This window comes from Copadichromis virginalis, linkage group LG9 (assembly GCF_057382275.1).
Source record: "Copadichromis virginalis isolate Kocher_CV1m ecotype Utaka linkage group LG9, C_Virginalis_male_GT1.1, whole genome shotgun sequence".
Taxonomy (NCBI): domain Eukaryota; kingdom Metazoa; phylum Chordata; class Actinopteri; order Cichliformes; family Cichlidae; genus Copadichromis; species Copadichromis virginalis.
This window is the reverse complement of record NC_140626.1, coordinates 6,628,276-6,650,297: the sequence shown is the minus strand read 5'-3', so window position 1 is coordinate 6,650,297 and position 22,022 is coordinate 6,628,276. Positions and strand designations below refer to the sequence as shown.

Sequence of the window (22,022 nt, the reverse complement as noted above, 5' to 3'; positions counted from 1 at the left end):
TTTTCTTCTAAACCCATTAGGAACATAAAGGTTCACATTCTTGTTTCTATTAAGATTTCTGCAAACATCTGAAATACTTTAATATAGAACATGCTTAATCGGTTGGAATATAGTATTTGTAATGGTGTTGTACTTATGTTTGTATATACAGTAGACAGCACTCAGCAATCTTCCAGTTTGTAGAACTGTTACTGTATGCTATATTGGAAATATTTGTTACTCTTCCTGTAGTAAAAAATCATTAGAATGTTAAAATTAGTAATTTATTTTGGCACTAGCCAAAAACACAGTAACAATGTGTGCAGCAGGAACAGATGCACTTCTATGTTTAGTGTACGGATTCCTACCAGGTGAAGCACTGAAAATATTATTTAAATATGTATATGTATTTTCAACTGGTGTTGTTTTGTGGTCTCATTCCCCAAGCAATTTGTTGCCTTATTTTGTCCCCAACACTCACTGCTGTTTCTGCAAAGTCAGCGTGCTAAGTGCTGTCTACTACAGGTAACTCCACTTCAAAAAACCTGAACATTCCCTTTAGCTTACTATTTTAATTGGGGGGAGAAACTAAGAAAGCACTTACAGACCAGATGAAAAAAAGGCTGCACATGAAAAAGGCACAATGGGCTACACTGTTAAGAGAACTTAACCACCCAGTCTATTGAACAGTCACATTCATTCCTTCATGTTACTGTTAACTACACCCGTGTTTCTATGAACTGTTAGGGTGGAAAACCTAAAACGTGTAGGGGAGAGTGCCTTGAGGACCATGGTTGGGTAACACTGACCTACACCACATCCATCACCCACATAGAACTTGTGAGAATGCTGTTAAATTCACTGCGAAAGTCTGGATAGCTGTGATAACCAAGGGGCAGCTTTAGTACACATCCACATGTGTGGGATTGTGGTCTGTGGAGGAAATCTGTAGTTTCTATGAACTCAATTAGTATGGCTTTAGCCAACAGATTGGATCCTGTACAGAACCGCAGGAAAATCTGAAGATAATTGAAATCAATTTCTCCAATGTACCTTTTCAGGTAACGAGAAACTGTTGACTGGGTAGCGGTCATCTCCTCTGGAAAGATTAGAAGCTCCTTCACTGTTTTTACAGTTGTTTTTTTTTCTGCAATGAAATGATGCAGTCCTTCTGGTGGGAGTAAACCAGCTACAGAACCCACAACGGGACGCCAGCACTTGATTACAAACATTGGGGCCTGAATAAGTACTTTGTGTCCTATCTGTGCCAAAACAGGGAGCAGTGTGTCCTTGGTAGGAACCTGCTTGCACTCATGTGCATCAAGTACTTCCAGCAATTCATCTGTATCCACTGAATTGAAGTCATCCAAAGCCTTCAGGAGAACAGATCGCTCTTCTTGTGAGACGCACAAAAGAAAGGAATCTTTTAAACTACTGGTTGTCGAGCCGTACAATATCTCCTCCAGAAAGGGTATTGCAAGCTTCACTGGGAAGTAACCAGCTTGTTTCCACCCTACAACAAACACTCTAGCTATAGCCTGCCATTCTTCACACTGAAAGTCATGCCGGATGAATGGGACTTTCACCTCAACTCCCAATGTGCAGCTGTCATAGAAATCCATCCAAAATTATGTCAGGCAGTCTCGCAAAACACCACTTCCTTCCCCCTGTTCAAGCTCTCCATTTGGTAACAACATTTTGATATTGACCTCAGATGAAATTCAATTCAATTCAATTCAATTTTATTTATATAGCGCCAAATCACAGCAGAAGTCGCCTCAAGGCGCTTCATAGATACAGAGAAAAACCCAACAATCATATGACCCCCTATGAGCAAGCACTTTGGTGACAGTGGGAAGGAAAAACTCCCTTTTAACAGGAAGAAACCTCCGGCAGAACCAGGCTCAGGGAGGGGCGGGGCCATCTGCTGCGACCGGTTGGGGTAAAAGAAGGAAGACAGGATAAAGACATGCTGTGGAAGAGAGACAGAGGTTAATAACAGATATGATTCAATGCAGGGAGATCTATTAACACATAGTGAGTTAGAAGGGTGACTGGAAAGGATAAACTCAATGCATCATGGGAATCCCCCGGCAGCCTACGTCTATTGCAGCATAACTAAGGGAGGATTCAGGGTCACTTGGTCCAGCCCTAACTATATGCTTTAGCAAAAAGGAAAGTTCACAAGCTATGGGATGTGGTATAGGGAAATTTATTAGCAACAAAAACAAAAACATAGTATCCATGGTGTAAATTGCAGCATAATTGTTTTTTCATTGGATCTTAATAACTTAAGTTCTTAACAATAATAATAATAATAATAAAATTCATTTAATATAAGGCAAAGACCCTACAATAATACAAATAAGGAAACTAAGTGCAAGTAATTATATTTGTACTGAGAAAGGAATTCTGAGTTTATTCACAAAGAAAAAACTGAAGCAGAGTGATGAAGGAGTACATCACACAATATGCCATTATTATACACTTCAAACTTACAAAGTTATTTCCGTCGATGCAAGTAGAAGCGTTGCAGTCTCCTGGCTTTTGTCCTGGCATCAATAGGCCATATTTCTATGACTTTTGCCCTGATGAGTCTGTAGGAGCTGGCGCAATAGGTGGGTGTTTTGCAATAATGAATCAGAGGGAAAACAGTTTGAGGGTCTGTGGAGGCAAAATATAATTCATACTCAAGGCATTTGTGTGCACTTATGTGTAACAACTGTATGTTAAACTAATTGTTAAATGGCCTCTTAGCCAGATCACTCTTGAAAAACAGAACTTCAATCTTAATAGACCTTTACCCGGATGTTACTATTATTCATATTAGTTTTAATTATAGAAACTTTGTGAGGTTAACCCTAATCAGACTAACATAATATCATTAACATTAAATTTTAATGTAGATGTAATATGGTGTAAAATATATACTATAAATACATATAGAATGTATTTTGTGAATTAAAGGTAAAGTTGTATCTATTCTTATCAGTTTAATTAGGTGCTTTCAATATAAAAAAAATAACAATAAAACTCAGAGGTGTGTACCATTCTGGGATTGCTGCTTCTTCATGTGTCCATCAGGTGACTTCTTTATGGCATCAGGGACTGATTTCAGCAGAATGCTTGAAGACTGAGCCTGATTATTGTTTCTTTCATCTTTAGTCTTTCTTTCTTCTTGCTGTCTCCTGTTCTGCACCTCTTGTCCCACAGATTCTTTTTTCATTTTCCCCTGTCCCATGTTGGCTCCGTCAACAGTTGTGCTTGTGTCTTTTCCACCGTTTGTCTCTTTGTCTTCTTGGCTATGTTCCTCTGCCATCTCGGTGACCTTTACCTCCAGGTCTACAACTGATATACCCAAACAAAATTGTGTTTCATTTAATTCAGACGGCTTGACACTGACAGATATTCCGTTCAATTTCATTACAATCCAATAAGCATTTCATCTTCACTTACCTTTTTCAATTCAATTCATTTTTTATATAGTGCCAAATCACAACAACAGTAGATCCTACATTCACTATGTACCTACACAATAATCTGCATCTAATTTTTAGTAGTAGCAAAACCTATTTGAACATTCCTGTAGGAATGGATCTAGAAGACATATTTATGGTTTAGAGAAATATATTATTTATGTTAATTTAGAAAGATCAATTGGGATCGCTGTGAAAACAGAATACACTTCAACAACAGCTAAATTCAGTTGCTACTCATTGTCCACCTCGTACTCGGTTTCTATCTGATTTCTCAGACAATTTGCCGATTTATTGCTCTGTTCTAAAAAATAAAAAATTATTGTAAGTGATTTTAACATCCATCTCGATGCTAAAAACAACAGCCCTAACCTTGGATTTAATGATTCTATTGTTATAATCATTTAGCTTGTTTCAAAATGCGAACCCACCACTCATCACGAACTCCAGACCTTATTCTGATATACAGCATAGAAAATAAAGATTTAACTATATACTGTATTAAGTGAAAATCTTTTTGTGTGATTGTTTCTTAATAATATTTACAATAATTGATTATATAACAGTGGGGAATACATTTCATTACAGTAGCAGTCTTTCTGAAAGTCCTGTAGCAAAAAATAAGGATGGAATTTCTCCACTGTTAGCTTCCTTTAATATCATGTACACAATGCAGACCAGCTAACTAAACACTTACTCCCTCAGTGGTTGTTTATTTGAATCAGAAATCAGATACAGAAATTGTGTTGCTGAGTTTTGTGACACGATGTAGTTAGTTGTTGTTAGGACAAGAATAAAGTTGGAGTTGGATTAAAGTGAGAGCTCTCGTCTGTGTTTACCTCCACATTGGTGACCCCTGACTTGAACATCTTACGAGATGAAGATGATGCCCGCTCCACTCTGGATGCATCAGCAACCGCTGGCCCTTCGCCTCCTGCTGCAGCTGTGTTTGCTGTGGCGCTTAAGCTGCCGGACTTTTGGCTCCACGATCCCCCGTCGTGGTTCGTGCACGTGGAGGCTCAGTTTGCCCTTCGCGGCATCTTGACTGATGATACAAAGTATCACCATGTGGTGGGCTCGCTCAACCATCGTGCGATGACCCTCCTCTGGGACCCACCCACCCTTAAAGAGATCCTTCTTCGGCGCTACGCCCTCTCCAACGTGGAGCGAGCCGAAAAGCTGGAGAAAGGGCCTCGTGCTGGAGGGCAGGTCCATATGGGAGGGAGGTCCTCACCTGCTTTGTGACGTTTCCACCGGCTGCTCACACCCAGTGGATCCCCTTTCATGGTGTCGTTGTGTTTTCAACTCAATACATGCCCTCTCTCCTCCAGGCGTCCGGGCCTCGTTTAAGCTGGTGAGTGCCACGTTCATTTGGCCGGGCCTTCGCAAATCGGTGAAGGACTGGACAGCGGCGTGTGCTCCATGCCAACATGCAAAGATCGATAGACACACACACAGGAGCCCCTCGAACCCTTCTGTGTCCCTGGTAGGCATTTTGATCTTGTTGGCCCTTTGCCGCAGTCACAAGATTTCACACACCTTTTGATTGTGACGGCCTAGGCTGTCAGGCCGTCAAACCACGGCTTACCACCCGCAAGCCAACGGGATGTGCGAGCGGTTTCACCATTAACTCAAGGCCGCGCTCTGGAGGGCTCCACCCATTGTACAGGAAGTGTGTTGCTGAGTTTTGTGGCACAGTGTAGTCAGTTGTTGTCAGGTCAAAAATAAAGTTGGAGTGAGAAGTGAGAGCTCTCGTGTAGTCTCTGTTTAGCTCCACACTGTAATTGTTACCTTCAATGTGCATATGACCTCTTTCTTGCATTTGGATATAATCTCTTAAATTATAGACATCTTGTCTGACAGGGATTCAAAAGAGAATATTTGTACCAAATTGACTTCTCTTTATATGCTCCCTATAATCCAGAATCAAATTTAAAATCCATCTCCTCACATACAGGGCCTTGAATAAACAGGCCCCTTTTTCTCTTAAAGACCCCATAGTCCCATATCAACTTGACAGAGGTCTTTGCTCTGAAACTGCAGGATTTAAAATTAGAATGGGAAATTCGGCTTAAAACCGTCCTTTTTGATAAAGCTGAATCAGGTGACCTAAATTCTCTCTAGTTAGGCTGTAAGGTTCAGGCTGCTAGAGGTTTTCCCACTGTTGCCAAGTGGACTCATCAGATTGTTGTGTTTTTCTCCCGAATATTGTAGGGTTTTTATCCTACAACATAAAGTGTCTTGAGGTGGCACTTGTTGGAATTTGGTTCTATATAAATAAAACTGAATTAAAGTTCAAGGAGTATTTGGCTCAACAGAGTTAACTGACTGTCTAAATTGCTGCCAAAAAAACAGGGGTTGTTCCTGTTTTCCTCAATATGAGACAAATAGTAAGATGTCCTAGCCTGGAAAAGTATTTTTACAGGCCAAACAAAGAGTGCAACACAATTTCCTCTCTAGCTTATGAATCATCTCTTTTAAGGTCCATATTTTTGAGCTATAGGGAGTCAAGCATCTCTGGTTTGTTACCTTCCTTTTAAGAGGAGCCCCAATATCCAAGCTTGTATGCAGTGAGCATATAACACTATTAACAAGAACATCAACCTTTTCGGGAGTAAAGTTAAAAGTAGCTGCTCTGCATTGTGCATGCTTTTGAAGTGGAGGAAAAATCATTCTCCTGAATTAAATGCACAAGGTATATAACATTAATGTTCACACACAGCCTCTTCTAATTAAAACCACAGTGTCTAAAACCCTATGAATGACAGTACATTGAACATCCTGTGCTTGGACGGTGGGAAGAAGACAGCCTAACCTGCAGTTCATAAATTTGAATTAGAAAATCTGGATTTCAAGGCAAAAATGGAAGTGTATTCTAAAGGTCAGTTATATTGTGTTCCAGCTACCTTTTCCTGCTTGGTCCCTCCATGTCTCCCTGTTTTGATGAATTTTTTGATTCCATGTACCCCTGAAACCTTTGAAGTCCACTGTGGTCAGAGAGCAGCTGCCTTCTGAGTGTGTACTCTTCATGCTGGACTGCTTTCCGTCACTTCCAGTACTGTTGAAACTATGACAGGACACAAGTATAATGTTAAATATAGTTAAACATAGTGAGTAGTTGTTAGTTACTGCAGTTAATGGTAAAAATTAGCCAACAGTAAACTTAAAGGACGGAGTCTAGGGAGCTTGAAAAGAAAAGCGTCTGGACTTCTTTAAGTTTCCTCGAAAACATTTCATCTCTCATTGGAGATTCAGATGGACAGCCAAGTCTTGTCCCGTTTAAAGGAAAAAGGTCAGTCTTTTGAGGATGCCAATGTTCACATTTTAGACCGAGAAGACAGTAGGTTTTAAAGCGGAGTGAAAGAAGCCCTCTATGTCCACTGTGAATGACCATCTTTGAACAGGTGGCTTACGACGCCAACTGTCTTGCCTACATAGACAAAAAATAATAAGTAATGCATTTTAGTAAACGGTAAATTTAACTGTAACTCTATCTATCTAGATATATATGGAGCGATATAGATATATATTAGGGGTGCAACGACACTCGTATCGATATTGAACCGTTCGATACAGTGCTTTCGGTTCGGTACGCGTATGTATCAAACAATACAAAATTTTTAATTTATTTTATCAACTTTTCTTCTGACGATGCTGTCTGTGTTGAGAGCTCAGTGGATCTGCGTTCGACTTATCCGCCTAGGCTGCACTGTCGAGCGCAGATCCACTGAGCGCAGCACAAGCTAGCGAGACAGAAGCTAAGCTCGTTGCAACATGCCAAATTGAACCTCCCCCACCCTCAATCAGATCTGGCGTTTGGAACTATTTTGGTCTTCATGTGACGCATGACCCTAAGGGTAAGCGCGTCATGAACAAAAGTAAAACAGTATGTTGGATGTGCCACGCAATGCTCAATTGGTGGGAACTAGTACGTTAGCGCAGTTTGCTCGCACGTGTTGACGCCGTCCAGCCCCACGCACGGGGCGATCCGCGGTAGCTCGTTAACGGAGATTTGCCGTGTTGTGGCGTTGATGTCATTTCAACGAGATTAACGCTGACAGCACTAGTGGGAACACAACGAATATGACTGCACATTTACGCCAATATCATCCTAGTGCAAAGACAAGTGGAAGCAGACAAAAACAACAAGCACGCATGCTACAAACTTTACCCGAGTCATTTAGACAGCTGTTAGCACATGATTCTCCTTATGGGGGCCTGATATGTTTAATATGCTGCTGAGAATATAGCCCAGAAGAAGCATATAGTATAGCTTTTATTTTGGAAAGAGCCATTTCTCTGTAATAAACTCTCTTTTTCCAAAGAAGAGTGATTTCTCGATCAGATAGATTTATTTTTTTATTACTTTGTTGTTTCAGCAACATTAAATTTAAAAACTGTACTTTTGAGTTAAAAGCTATTATATTGAAAAAGATTACATGTAAGAGCCCCAAGCGCTACAGGGGTGGCTGTAGCTTAGGAGGTAGAGTAGGTGCTCTACTACTTGGAAGGTTGTTGGTTCAGTCCCTGGGTTCTGGAGTTTGCAAATATCCTTGTGCATCCAACGCATCCAATATCCAACGCATCCATCGGAGTGTGAACATTAGATAGCAAGCATAGAAGAAGTGAATAAGGCAAGTTGTATTAAGCACTTTAAGTGCTCAGAGTCAAATGGTACTATATATTAATCAGTCTCTTTGTTAATACAACATTGAGAGACAAATGTTCTCAATTAAAAAAAATGTTTATTGACCTAATCGGACCATCTCTCCCTGTTCCTCACACCTCGGTATTCACCACTCATCCAACGTGTGAAACCTGCTGTGAGGACAATTAAAGTGTGGCCAGAGGGGACAGATTTAAAAACACAGACTGGAATATGTTCACCCACACAGACCTGGACCAGTACGCCTCATCTGTACTGGATTACATCTCCGAAACCACAGACAGTGTCACCACCCAGAAACGGATCACCATGTACCCCAACCAGAAGCCTTGGATGAACCGGGATGTTCGTCTCCTCCTGAAGGCCTGCAACACCGCTTTTAGGTCAGGAGATGCACACGCCTACAGCACAGCCAGGGCTAATCTAAAGAAGGGCATCAAAAAAGCCAAACACCATTACAAAAAGAAGGTAGAGGAACACTTCTCCAACTCCAACCCCCGACGCATGTGGCAAGGACTCCAGACCATTACAGACTACAGGACCACCAAACCCTCCCCCGCATCCTCTGATGTCTCCTTCCTCAACGAGCTCAACAACTTTTATGCTCGTTTTGAGCGAGGGAACCCCACAACCACAACCAAAGCAGACATGACGCCAGACCACCAACCTCTGACTCTCTCCCCCACCGATGTAGGAGCGGTGCTGAGCAGGATCAATGTCCACAAGGCTGCAGGCCCTGATGGCGTGTTCTCAGAGCGTGTTCTGGGGAGCTTGCAGGAGTGCTCACAGACATATTCAATCTGTCCTTGGCCCACGCTGTGGTACCGGCCTGCTTCAAATCCACCTCCATCGTCCCGATACCCAAAAACTCCAACCCATCTTGCCTCAATGATTACCGCCCAGTAGCACTCACCCCCATCATCACTAAGTGCTTAGAGCAGCTGGTCCTAGCACACTTCAAATCCTGTCTCCCCCCCACCCTGGACCCCCACCAATTCGTATACCGCCAGAACAGGAGCACAGAGGATGCAGTCTCCATCGCACTGCACTCTGTCCTCTCACACCTGGACAACAACAACACCTACGCCAGAATGCTGTTTATAGACTTCAGTTCAGCATTCAATACAATCCACCCCTCACAACTCATCAGGAAACTGACAGACCTGGGCATCAGTTCCCTCATCTGCAAATGGTTACTGGACTTCCTGACCAACCGCCCCCAACATGTCCAGCTGGATAACCACTGTTCATCTACAATCACGATGAACATCGGTGTACCACAAGGCTGTGTGATGAGCCCTTTCCTCTACTCCCTTTTCACCCACGACTGCAGACCTGCTGATGGTTCCAGCACCATCATTAAGTTTGCAGATGACACCACGGTGATTGGCCTCATCAGTGACAACGATGAAGCCGCCTACAGGGAGGAGGTGGATTGTCTGGCTGAGTGGTGCGACACAAACAACCTGCTGCTTAACACCGAGAAGACCAAGGAGCTCATTGTGGACTACAGGAGGAATGCTGACCCACATCCACCCATCCACATTAAGGGGACGGCTGTTGAGCGTGTGAGCAGCTTCAAGTTCCTGGGAGTCCACATCTCCGAGGATCTCACCTGGACGACCAACTGCTCCAAGCTGGTCAAGAAGGCTTACCAGCGCCTCTTCTTCTTGAGGACTCTGAGGAAGAACCACCTGTCCTCAGACATCCTGGTGAACTTCTATCGTTGCACCATCGAGAGCATCCTGACCAACTGTATAACAGTCTGGTACGGGAACTGCTCTGCCTCGGACCGGAAGGCGTTGCAGAGGGTCGTGAAAACTGCCCAGCGCATCGCCGGAGCACCACTTCCTGCCATAAAAGACATCTACAGGAAGCGGTGTCTGAAAAGGGCTGGGAAAATCATCAAAGACCCCAGTCACCCATCACATGGACTCTTCACCCTCCTGCCCTCTGGGAGGCGTCACAGGAGCCTCCGGACTAAGACCACCAGGTACCGGAACAGCTTCTTCCCCACAGCTGTCAGACTCCCGAACTCTGCCTCCTGACATCTGACCCACATTAAACTCATGGACTGAACATACACACACCCACAATGGACAACTGTACCCTCAAACACACAATAATAACATGGACTGAACCACCACTCACAACCACTAGCACTTTATATAGCCTCTGTAGAAACTATCTACACCCTCACTTATCTTAACTGCACTACTGTATAGCTCTGTGTAAATAATCATTCTGTACATACGATAATTTTTAACCCTACAACTGTTTACAACTTGCATAGTTCCCATTTCTGTATAGCTGTATATCTCAGATTCCTGTAAAGTTATTTATTTCATATTCTGTATAGTTTTTCATATTTATATCCTGTTCATATCCTGTACATAGCTTGTACTCACTACAGCCTGTACATACTTATAGTTATAGAATATTCACAACATACTTCATACCGTGTACATTATAACATACCATAATAGACCCATTTCTGTAATATACTCACATATCTATATTATTGCTAATATATATTGTAATATATCTATATCACTAAAGCACTTCTGGATGGATGCAAACTGCATTTCGTTGCCCTGTACCTGTGCATGTGCAATGACAAAAAAAGTTGAATTCTAATTCTAATTCTAATTCTAATGTAAAAGCTAAACAGAAATGTTTTTAGGTGGTAGAACTGTATTTTAAGTTAACCAGTTCTACTTTTTGCTCTTGCATTTCAAAAAGAGGCTTTGTGGGCATTGTGGTATTGTGGGGGTTGATGCCTATACTTGAATTGGCATCAACCCCCACAATGGCATTTCACACTAATGTCTACTTTAGGGGATTCTGGATGAAGACAAGTCCGGTAGCACAGGTGCCTTATAAATATGTATTACTCTTCATTTTTCTCTGGCCTATAGCCCGACAATACTTTTAGTTCAGAGTAGTTGTACTGGTTTTTATATAGAGTACACACAGCAACTGAGACAGATTCACACACATTAACAAATAATGAGACTGCACTGAAAGTGAGAATTTTGTGTGGATCACCTGTACTGTCTGAAGACAGGCAATTCAGAGCGAGAGGTCTCCTCGATGAGTGGTGTCACAATATTTTCGATCATTTCTGTCAACACAGTGAATGTTGGCTCCACAATGAAATCAATGAATCCTACAAAAACAGACATTCATAATTGGCACAGTTTTTTTAAATTCTCCCACTTAATTCAAGAAACAAATGTTTATTAGAGCCTTCTATATTACACACAAAAATTGACATTTATAGTTAGTTTCATCATATGAATAATCACATGGAAGGAGGAAGCAGAATCATAGATTCATCACATTTTCAAACCTATGAAGTTAGGGACAAGAATTCCTGATCAAGTACCAATTATTAGCAGCCCCTAAGAGAACGACAAATTGATCATGTATAATTACAACCTGTAATGCAAACTTTAAATGGTAAATGGCCTGTATTTGTATATCGCTTTACTTAGTCCCTAGTGTAAAGTCCCTAAGTACCACAAAGTGCTTTACACTACATTCAGCCATTCACCCATTTATTCACATTCACGAACCGGCAACCTTCTGATTACAAGCCACGATCTCAAGGTCACAAACCTAGCGAACTGGCCCATGCAACACTTGATTTGAGGTCTTGGCTTGCCTCATATGTGACATGTCTAAAATAAATGCACCACAAATTTCCCACGTGTGGGACTAATAAAGGTTATCTTATCTTATCTTATCTTATAACCAATGTTCCCTCTAAACTGCGCGCCTGTGCAATCTGTGCTCACTGCTCGCACGGTCTCTGCGCACAGAAAATCTGCGTTGTGCACAAAAATAAAAATCTAACCTGAATTAAAATTAAAATAAATACATTAACAATTCATTCTGTTTTGCAGTGGAAGTCAGTAAGTGACCAGCGACTGGCTGCTCCAGCCAATGATGCGATTCACATTCATATATACGCAGCAAATCAATATAGTTGACAGGCTATGACAGCGTCCTTATGTGCCGACACTGGCGTTTTAGCTAGCAAAGCGTTGTGGCTGATGTGGAGTGAAGCCACGTTAATGATAACGTGTACAACCATTGGAGATGTGAGTAGGACAGACGGAACAATTGACGGAAAACATGTGGACTTTTTACCAGTTTATAAATTGTGTTGATCGGCCACGTAAAAACAGAGTTATGATAAAAAAATATCTGCAATGTCTGTTTTTTTCTGAATACTATATTTACTTTATTTACTTATATATTTTATATTTACATAGTTTATATTTACTGCGGGAATTTATATATAGTTTATATTTAATGCGGGAAGAAACGGTAAAAACAGCGTTTTATAAGGAAAGCGCTCAAAAGCGCTCTCCGCCTATGAGCAAAAACAAAACCAAAAAACCCCACACCCTTTCCTATTAGTGGAAAATGTACCATGTCAACCAACAGAGATACTGCCCATCTCTGTTGGTTGACTGTAATCTCTGTAATCCAATTAAAGTAAGGGATTACTATTGCAAAAAAGGTAATTCGATTACGGTTACTTTCCCGTAAGCACGCTGCGTTACTGCGTTACTTAAACTGTGATTTTTTTGCGAGAGTGTCTCATGACAATGACGTAAGCGAGTGCAACGTTCGTGGCAACAGCTGTGGCAACAATGGATAATATATCGAGTGCGGGAGAGAGTATGAGCTTTTTTCAAGTAACGTGACCAACACTGTCGACCAATCAAAAAATGATATGGCAACATGGCATTTAGTTGTTTAGGAAGGGGGGGAAGTTTTAGGAGTTATGGCGGTGTTTTGAGATGTGAGAGATTTGCGACGTTTACTCATAATACAAGTCAGAGCTTTATAAAAAAAAAAAAAAATTGTGTTTTCAAAATTGGAGTTCAAGTTAATTTTACCAATAGTGTTAACATACTACACAGGTCATGAAGAAGACTTTTTAAAATTTTCATAAGTGGGCTAAAGTACTTCATTAAAAGTAATCTAGCATAAATGTAAATGCTGTAATTTGATTATTTTAATAAACCATGTAACTTGGATGGATTCGATGCTGGCGTGACCACAGTGCACAAGTCTAATGTTGCTCATAGTGGTCCAAGGGACCGCTCAGGGAGTTTGTGTGTTTGCTCAGATACATGAACAATTAGAGGGAACATTGTCCATGAGACTGCTAATTAACTACTACCAATCCACCATTGAGAGCCTTCTGACCTACTGCTGCACACTCTGGTTCAACTGTTATACTGTGGAGGATAAGAGGAAGCTGCAGCAGGTGGTAAATTGCTGGCTGTCCAAAAAACGGTGAGAGCTTTATAAATGGTATATTTTAGCTGAACAGCTGAGAAGCTCATTGGAGCCTCTCTTACCTCCAAACTGTGAAACAGTTTCTTCTCCCAGACTCTTGAACACTCACAAACTGGACTGACACACATAAACATAACTTTATACATTTCATCACATTTATACAGTCTTAGACAGTCTTAGACTGTATAAATAACTGTATACTGCATACGGCACTGTATAAATACAATTTAATTGAAAACTGAAACTGAATTGAATATTAACTCTTTTGACTTACTAGTATTTTTGTTTCATGATATTCAGATTCCACATTTATCTGTAGGCACTGCAATTCTTCCAAAAATGAACTTGAAAAAATATTATTATATTCACTTGGCTGTTATTGGTCACTGACTGCTGCTTGACAAAACTTAAAATGTATCCAAAATATGCTAATCATTTAGAAAGAAGCATTAACTGTATTTAAGAACTTTACCTATTTGGGACTGGGCCACCATGGTGGATTTGCGGTCACAAAGAGGGGAGAAAGGTAGACCCAGCTCTGCTTCCCTATCTCCCTGAAAACAAATGACACCGCTATGTTTACAAAGACAGTTGGCCTCAATAATGTACACTGTAATTCAAATTCGGAAGACTTTATTTATCCCCAAGGGGCAATTAAGAGAGACTGACCTTGCCGACCGTACATACAATACACAAACATCACATTGGGGAGACAGGTCAGGCTAGACAGCTGTTACTTTAGCTGGCCGGTCAGCCGCACGAGCAGCGACCCGGAACCGAACAATGGAAAAATGCACAACATCAGGAAGGACAAGGAGAAAAAAGAACTCACTCCAGACTGAGCTCCTACTGGGAGATCAGTTTGAGAACAGAAAAAAACCCTCCTCCGCGCATAGCACATGAAAAAATCTTAATACACCACTGAAACGCATGACAAGCAACAGGGAAAGGTAAAAGGTGAGAGACAGCCAGTGTAGACAGCGCATCCGGGCCTGCAGAATATGCGCTGGTCCCCTTTGATCCACCATCTGCATCAGGAGGGAATAAGCATCGAAGGCGTTTGGAAGGGGAGGGGGGGATGAGTGTATATCTGCATGTGTATATGTAAGAGTTATTATGTGTACAACTAACCAATGCAATTTCCCTGAAACACTGTTTTTAATTCTATTGAATTAGAAAAGTAATGAAGTGACTTAAAAACTTTTATAAAATAAAAGTTCTTTTATTTTATGCCTTTTATTAGACACTATGAACTGAGACGGAATGCAAGCCTCCTCTGAAAACCACATCGACTGAAATGGGAAACAGACTCCACCACAATAGGAGACTAAACAAAATGTTTGTACCTGGCAAGAAATGTTTCTATTTTGTTATGTCAAAGCATAATTTTTTCACCCTATGTCTAGTTGGCTGTTGAAGAGTAATGTTATCTGCATGGTAAACTACTGTGGTCCAATAATTAAGTTGCAATAACATTACTCATACCTTTCTGAAATACCGTATTCAGCTGTAATACAACTTGCACATGTGAAGTGTTTAAGTTTAATTAAAGAACTGCAGTAGATTAATATTCCTATTTTTGCAGTCAGTCCTAAACAGTAATTGTTTTCCTGTCTGTGACTGTACTGTAATTGCAGATGCAGATTACAGCAAAACAAAGCTCAAGGTTTTTTTTATTTGTTTGTTTCTTTTTTGGCAGCATATGAAAACTTCTAGGGTCCTTACTTCAGTAGATGGGCAAGGTGTAAATAAGTCTGTGCATACTTCTGTTCCATTTTTGACTTAATGATTGAGTGGTTATTTCATGTCACAGAAATTTTGTTTGAGCATGTGTGTGTACAAGTATATCCAGCTAGCTGTGTATATGTATATATTGGTTTGTTTGTTTTATGTGTCCGATAAAAGGTTATCATCATTATAGTATGGCTCCCACTTCCTTTACACAATAAAGTGTCAATGGAGGGACTAGGAGGTAGGTGCTAATTTTTCAGGTGACTACCTGTCTGAAGAACTCCTCAAGCAGGGATGTTGTCCAGCGATGATGGAGGTCCCAGCATTTGGCAGGATGGCTGATGTCAGCAGTGTGCAGCAGCAATGATAAAGCCTTTGGTTTGTCAATCCTGTGAATAAAGAGTGGTTAGTCACTGGTGGGTGTAAACAAACAGCAGCTGTTCAGCTCCCAAAGAAAAGTACATTAAAATTGGGTAAATATGAGTGTACTTTTTGAGTGCAATGAAACTTCCGAGAGTAAGATCTAGAGAGAAACCATGATTGCTAAATCAGTTTCATCTTTTCCAAGGGAAAAAAGAATTATTGAAAGTAAAGCTAAAGATTGGCCATTGGCTTTTGGATATAGAGACTCTGTAAATAAGATCAGAATTTTCCTGATTTTCAGCAAGCATCCATCAAATATGATAGCTACACATTAACGTTGCTGACAGTATTTAACAAAAATATCTTTATCCCAGTCTTTCATACTTTACTGCTGATTATAATAAGAGTTTGGAAGCCATTACTCACGCCTCAGACTGCTGCAGGAGGCTTTTCATGGCTTTGATCTGCTGAAAGTGGCAGGACATGTCAGTGGCCAATACCATATCCACTACTAAGGCTCGCAGTTCTCTGAAAAAATAAATGTAGAAAGTAAAATATTCCAGAATTAGAAATAATAGCAATCTGAAAGGATTAGGATTCAGGAACTGAATCTGAAATCTGTCATTTAACAGAATTTTTCATAAATGATACAGTATTTTCCTGTTATTTTTAAATATGTGAAATATCAACACGATTATTTAAAAAAAAAAACTGTCAAAGTCTGTAAATTAACATGAGTAATAAAAAATAAAATAAAAAACCTGTACCTGTAAATAAACATGTTTTACATTTTTAAATAAACTTTTTACACAGAAAAAGAGTGCAAAAATACAGTTGCAAGTTTAACATAATTTCATATATATTTACCTTGTTTATTTAAAAGATAAAACTGTTGAATTCTAATTTTGTGCACTAAATACACATTCAAATGCACATTTGGTGCATTGAGCGTAAAATGACCCCAAAATGCTACTAAAAGAAGTAAAGTTTCTGTAATTTTATGTGGGTTTGTTAACTAACAGGTATGTTGTGAAATTATAGAAGTTTGGTGGGGAAATGATATGAATGATTTTTTCAAGAGTATATAACATCTACTAGTAATCTACAAATGGTGTATGCTATATTACCAAAATTGGTAAAATAACAGAAAAATAATACAAATAGAAATACATATTAATTATTATTTTTAAGATATCACCTTATTTTATGTCTTGATGCATGTTCAATCATACAGTTAAGTAAATCCCAAAAAGTTGATTTTGTTCCTTTGGACGTAGAGTTTTCATTCTTATAAACAATACATTTGCACAGTAACTGAAACCAGCCCACTGAATGAACAATGGACTGTGAGGTCAATTCGTTAATCATTGCAAATTCTCATGACCACCTACAACGACTGATCAAAGCCTATTGATCATTGATCAAAGTGATCAATGGCCATGAGTGCATTGACAGAGAGTTGGGGAAGGGCTGGAATCACAGCACTGTAAGATGGCTAAAGATGTACTGTTAGGCCGCCTCCTCGATTCAGAGATGCCCCCCGACCTTACACACACAACACAGACATCACATGGGGATACAGGTCGGAGATCGGTAGCGTTACAGAAAAAAAAACACACTGAAATATACACTACAATGGGAAAAAAAGAGACCTCTGCTCATGCTGGGCTCCTGGGAGGACAGCATGAGAACAGGAAACGAAAAAACTCCTCTGCACAAAAAAGCACATAAATGTCCACAGCACGACATTATGGAGCACGTGAAAAGCCACAGGGTCGGGTGGGGGGTGAGGAGTAATCCGAAGCAAACACAGCAGCCATCCTGCCCAGCGCTACCATTCCAGCGCGGGCTCAGACCTGCCGTGTTCCCAGGAGGGAACAAGCAACGAAGGCGTTTGGAAAGGGAGGGGGGATGAGTGTGTGCATATCAGTGTATATGTATGTGTGTGCGTGTCCAGAGTTCAGCTGAGACAGCGTCCTTCGCCCTGCTAGGCTAAGTAAACAGTCTACCAGCCAACCCAGGTGGCCTTGCATGGAATGGGAAGGAACAGACTAAACACAGTCGTTATCAGGGTGTTTTTGTTCGGCTCCAGCCTTGCAACCGCAGCTGGCGCCAAAGGGGTATCCGCATAAGTGATGGTGCTTTTTACTTTAGTGCGAACAGCTAATATGAATTTCAAAGCAGTTCTAACAGTCCAACACTGGTCTCTCAATCTCCCGTTGGAGAGCCGCGAGCTTCGCCATGATGTTACCCATATGGAAAAGATATATATAAATCTTATAAAGTTTTTATCTGTCTTGTATGAAACTTGTATGAAAAGCATACAAGAGTGAAAACACATATAAGATCCCTTGAAAAATTATACAATGAAACTTGTATGTTTTGTATACTTACTAAAAAAATATATGAAAGTAATGAGAAAGTGCCCACTTTCATGAGTAAATCATGTAAGCCTTATATGATTTATATATGATTTACTCATGAAAGTGCCCACTTTCATGAGTAAATCATATATGTTTTTACTATTTCTTTTCCATATGGGTATCAAATTTGCGCTCTGTGATGTTGTCATTCTTGTGCTCAAAGAGCCGATTCTGAAAACTCACGACCACAGTGAGCCTTCCCAAGATGTCATCCAATTTGCGCTCAGAGATGTTATTCCGAGCGAGCCCTTCCAAGATGTAATCCAGTCTGCTCTCAGAGATGTTATTCTGAGTATTCACAGCAGCCGTAGCCTTTCCAAGATCTTATCCGTGCTGTACTCAATGAGCCCATTTTGAGAAACTCACGCCTCTCCCATCGTCTCAATCCCAGCGGGCAGCCTTGTGGGGGTTTGAACAGCCGGTTCCGCTTCCTTAATTCTTCGATAAGCCAGGGCCAAGCCAGCTCCGATCAGCAAGAACCCTGTTACCATAGTTCCGAATAGGTAGATATCTTCAGCACTCAGGCTCACCCAAGCCGAAACTTCTCGTTGAGAAAGGGGTGTCAATTGCATTCAGGGACCAGTTGATCCAATCCATAATTCCTCTTTTAGGTTTTAGAGAACAGACTGTGAGAGAGTGTTCCAGGGAAAAGTAGTACAAAAAAAACACGTGACTAGACAAGGACATAAGAGGCTAAGCAGCGAAGCTAAGGGAGGGGAGGAGAGGAGAAAAGTGCGACCGCCTTCGCCAAGAGAAGGCGAAAAAGAGGATGCTGTGATTTCAGCCATTCCTCTTGGGAAGTTGGGCAACTGCAGGGACACTTTATAGATAAATATGAATGGAAAGTACTGTTAAGATGACAGCATGCATAGATGCAGCGGCTTACTGTTCTTCATGTTTGATGCTTTGTTTTCTATATTTTATACATGTATATGTGCGGGTGTATGTGGCTTTTTACTACTGTATGTCTGGCAAGGTCGTTAGGGCCTTCTGAGTTTGGGATTACACTGTGCCAGGAACATCAAGTGGGACTATCATCACTTCCACAGCATTCCAGAGGATATAATAAGAACTCCACAGTGTCAATGGTTGGTTCTTCCCAGTGGCCAGCAGAGGAAGTGTAAACACGGGAGGCAAAGGCGAGGCTGCAGGGTGGGCCCACTAGCAAGGCTAAAGAAAGCCACTGCTTCTGAGCATTTTCCTCTCCATTAAGTCCATAATCAACAGAATCAATGAACTGAGAACACGGGCTCCAGTCAACAACTGTGTACGGGACAGTAGCATTGTATTACTCACAGACACTTGGCTACAGCAATCAATACCAGACTCAGCTACTGAGTTAGCATGCTGCACTGTCCACCATCACGACAGAAACAGCCACTCCAGTAAGAACAGAGGAGAGGGTTTATGCTTATGTATGCATCTACATCAATGCAAACATTGGAAGGCAGGAGCAGCCCAAGCCTAATGGTGCAGGAATATGCTGGCCTAAGTCTTCACTAAGATCTTCAATGCTTCAATCCTGCCAAGCCTAAAGTAGTCCACAATCGTCCCACTGCCTAAACAGACCAACATTAACAGCCTCAACGACTACCGACCAGTTGCTCTAACACTCGTTGTAATGAAGAATTTCGAGAAACTGGTCTGACGCCACATCATGTCCTGCCTGCCACCTGCACTCGACCTACTTCAGCTGACATAATAGATCAACTGAAGATGCTATTGCTACAACGCTCCACACCACCATATCCCACCTGGAACAACAGGCAGGGCTCTAGAGTGCGACCAATTTGGTCGCAAATGCGACCAAATTTTTCAGTGGTGCGACTAAAAAAAAAAATTTGGTTGCACCTGTGCGACCAAATGTTCGGGTAGCAAAAAAAAAAAAAAAAAAAAAAATCTGCAACCTTCCCTGTGGTCAACAACAGACACACATTATGCCCCTATCGTGGACTAAACCAATCAGAGATAGTAAGGGGCGGGACCTCTCTGATTGGCCGTGGTCCAGTTGAAAGTGCAGGTGGAAGTGGGAGGTGAGTAGCTTGAATAAAGCGATATCAATTCATTAAATCCTGAATCGACTTTTAAATATAACTGTGTTTGGCCAGAAACGCCAGATTCTCAGATTAAAGCTCACAAAACCATTTCAACAACAACCAAACAGCAAATGAGAGCAGGTACACGGATTCCACACAAAGACGTAAACACAGAGGACCGACGCATCAGAATCAACTTTGTCTTTCTCGGCTTTCTCACCCGACGGCCCGTAGACGGACACGCTGTCGGAGCTTAGCGATTCTGATGCGTCCGGTCCGCGCTGTGTTTACGTCTTTTTGCGCTGATTCTGAGCTGCAGGTTTTGTCTCTCTCCAACCAAAATTCACCAAGCCAGCAGCAAAAGAAGCGGCAAACTGCGCTTCACATTTGATCAATGTCGTCATGAATTTTGCTGTTTTGCTTCCACGACTATTAAAATCACACTTCATGCACAGCTAGCTCTCTCTCTATCTCTCTCTATACTTCAAGAACAGTTTCCCGTCTCCAATCTCTGTTTTCTGTATTATTCATTCGCTTATTACCCACCAGTCTACCGTTGTTTACAGCGCTGTCGGCTGCTGTCTTTTTCTTTTCTTTTTTCACTTAAATGACCTCGGACAAGAAAGCCTATTTTTTCTGTTGTTCAATACCAGAGATGGGCAGTAACGCGTAATCTGATTACTTTTTTCAAGTAACGAGTAAAGTAAGGGATTACTATTGCAAAAACGGTAATTAGATTACCGTTTTTGCGTTACTGCATTACTAAAACCGTGATTTTTTTGCGAGAATGTCTCATGACAGTGACGTAAGCGAGTGCGCCGTTAGTGACAACAGCTGTGTGCAGATCAACAGTGGATCACATATCGATTGTGGGAGAGAGTGTGAGCGTGCAGCGTTTAAAGCGTGGAAGTACTGACCTTACTCTGAGTTTGATTCCATAAAAAGTGACAAAAACATTAGCGTCCATCGTGTGTGGGAAGAAAACTTCTTTTTACAGCGAAAAAAACCCCTAAACTTCCAAGCAAGCACCGAGTGCGCAACGACGTAATGCGAAATTCACAGAGAAACTCGCGGATTCTTCAACTGACCGTGGCACACCTGCACCAGGGTAAACCTCCGCCTACCGCAGTCCTGCTTTACAGGTGAAAACAGTGGCGTGTCTAGAAAATTTTTGTTGGGGGGGCCAGGTAGGGGCACAGATTTGGAGAAGGGTGGCAGATGTAATTGGCAGATAATGTTTAAAAAAAATTCTACCAACCATTAACCATAATTCAATAACCCTATAAACCTAATAACCGAATGCGCTTTTAACTCTTATTAGAATGAGATTTTAACCACTATGGTGCAAAGTTTTTAGATACTGCGTTGATAAAGTACAAGAGATACAATCAGTCAGTGTTTACTCAGCATTCAAGGACAGCAATATTTGCATAGTATTTTTACTGACATATGGTGCACATATGTTTTGGGCAAAAACAGTTTTGAATATTAAAATACAAACATTTGTAACAAACAATTGACAAATTAGCCAATGCCAATGTAAAATTTTATCTGCCTATTTAAAAAAAGAAGATAATCTTCTCACAAACTGGTGATTTTGAAACAGGAAAAAAGTGGGGAAACAACTGAAAAGACTAACATTTGAATAAAACCTGAAAGCAAGTAAATACTTGCTATGCTGCCTTATGGTAAACTTTGGTAATATTGATCAAGAACAACACTGGCTGATGATGAAATACAGTCAGCTGGCATGGTGACACTGCCAGTATTAACCTGCAGGGCTGGACCGGGACAGAAAATCGGGCATTTTGACTAGAGACCGGCCCACCAGGTATTAAAGCCATAAAGACTTTGAATGAAAACAAATGCTGTTGTGACAGTGATGTACACTGTCTTGTTGGTATATGTATGATTTCTATACATTTTACATCAGATAAAAACTTTGGTTGTAAGATTTAGATAATTATTTAATAAAAGCTAGATATTTTAAATGAGAGTAAGAAAGAAAAGTATTTCTTTGTGCCCCCCT

At 41.0% G+C, this 22,022-nt stretch overlaps 1 protein-coding gene across 1 annotated transcript in view; it reads right to left on the bottom strand.

Moving 5' to 3' along the window:
* Positions 1 to 2,285: 2,285 nt before the first annotated feature.
* Positions 2,286 to 22,022, bottom strand: part of pde1ca (phosphodiesterase 1C, calmodulin-dependent a) — a 36,329-nt gene continuing 16,592 nt past the window's right edge. Inside the window, exons 9-15 of the mRNA XM_085467505.1 lie at positions 15,961 to 16,062; positions 15,440 to 15,560; positions 13,913 to 13,994; positions 11,170 to 11,290; positions 6,362 to 6,522; positions 3,028 to 3,327; positions 2,286 to 2,643 (exon numbers count right to left, since the gene is read on the bottom strand). Coding sequence (XP_085323631.1) covers positions 2,483 to 2,643; positions 3,028 to 3,327; positions 6,362 to 6,522; positions 11,170 to 11,290; positions 13,913 to 13,994; positions 15,440 to 15,560; positions 15,961 to 16,062 — 1,048 coding nt within the window. The 3' untranslated portion in view covers positions 2,286 to 2,482. The remainder of the gene's footprint in view (positions 2,644 to 3,027; positions 3,328 to 6,361; positions 6,523 to 11,169; positions 11,291 to 13,912; positions 13,995 to 15,439; positions 15,561 to 15,960; positions 16,063 to 22,022) is intronic.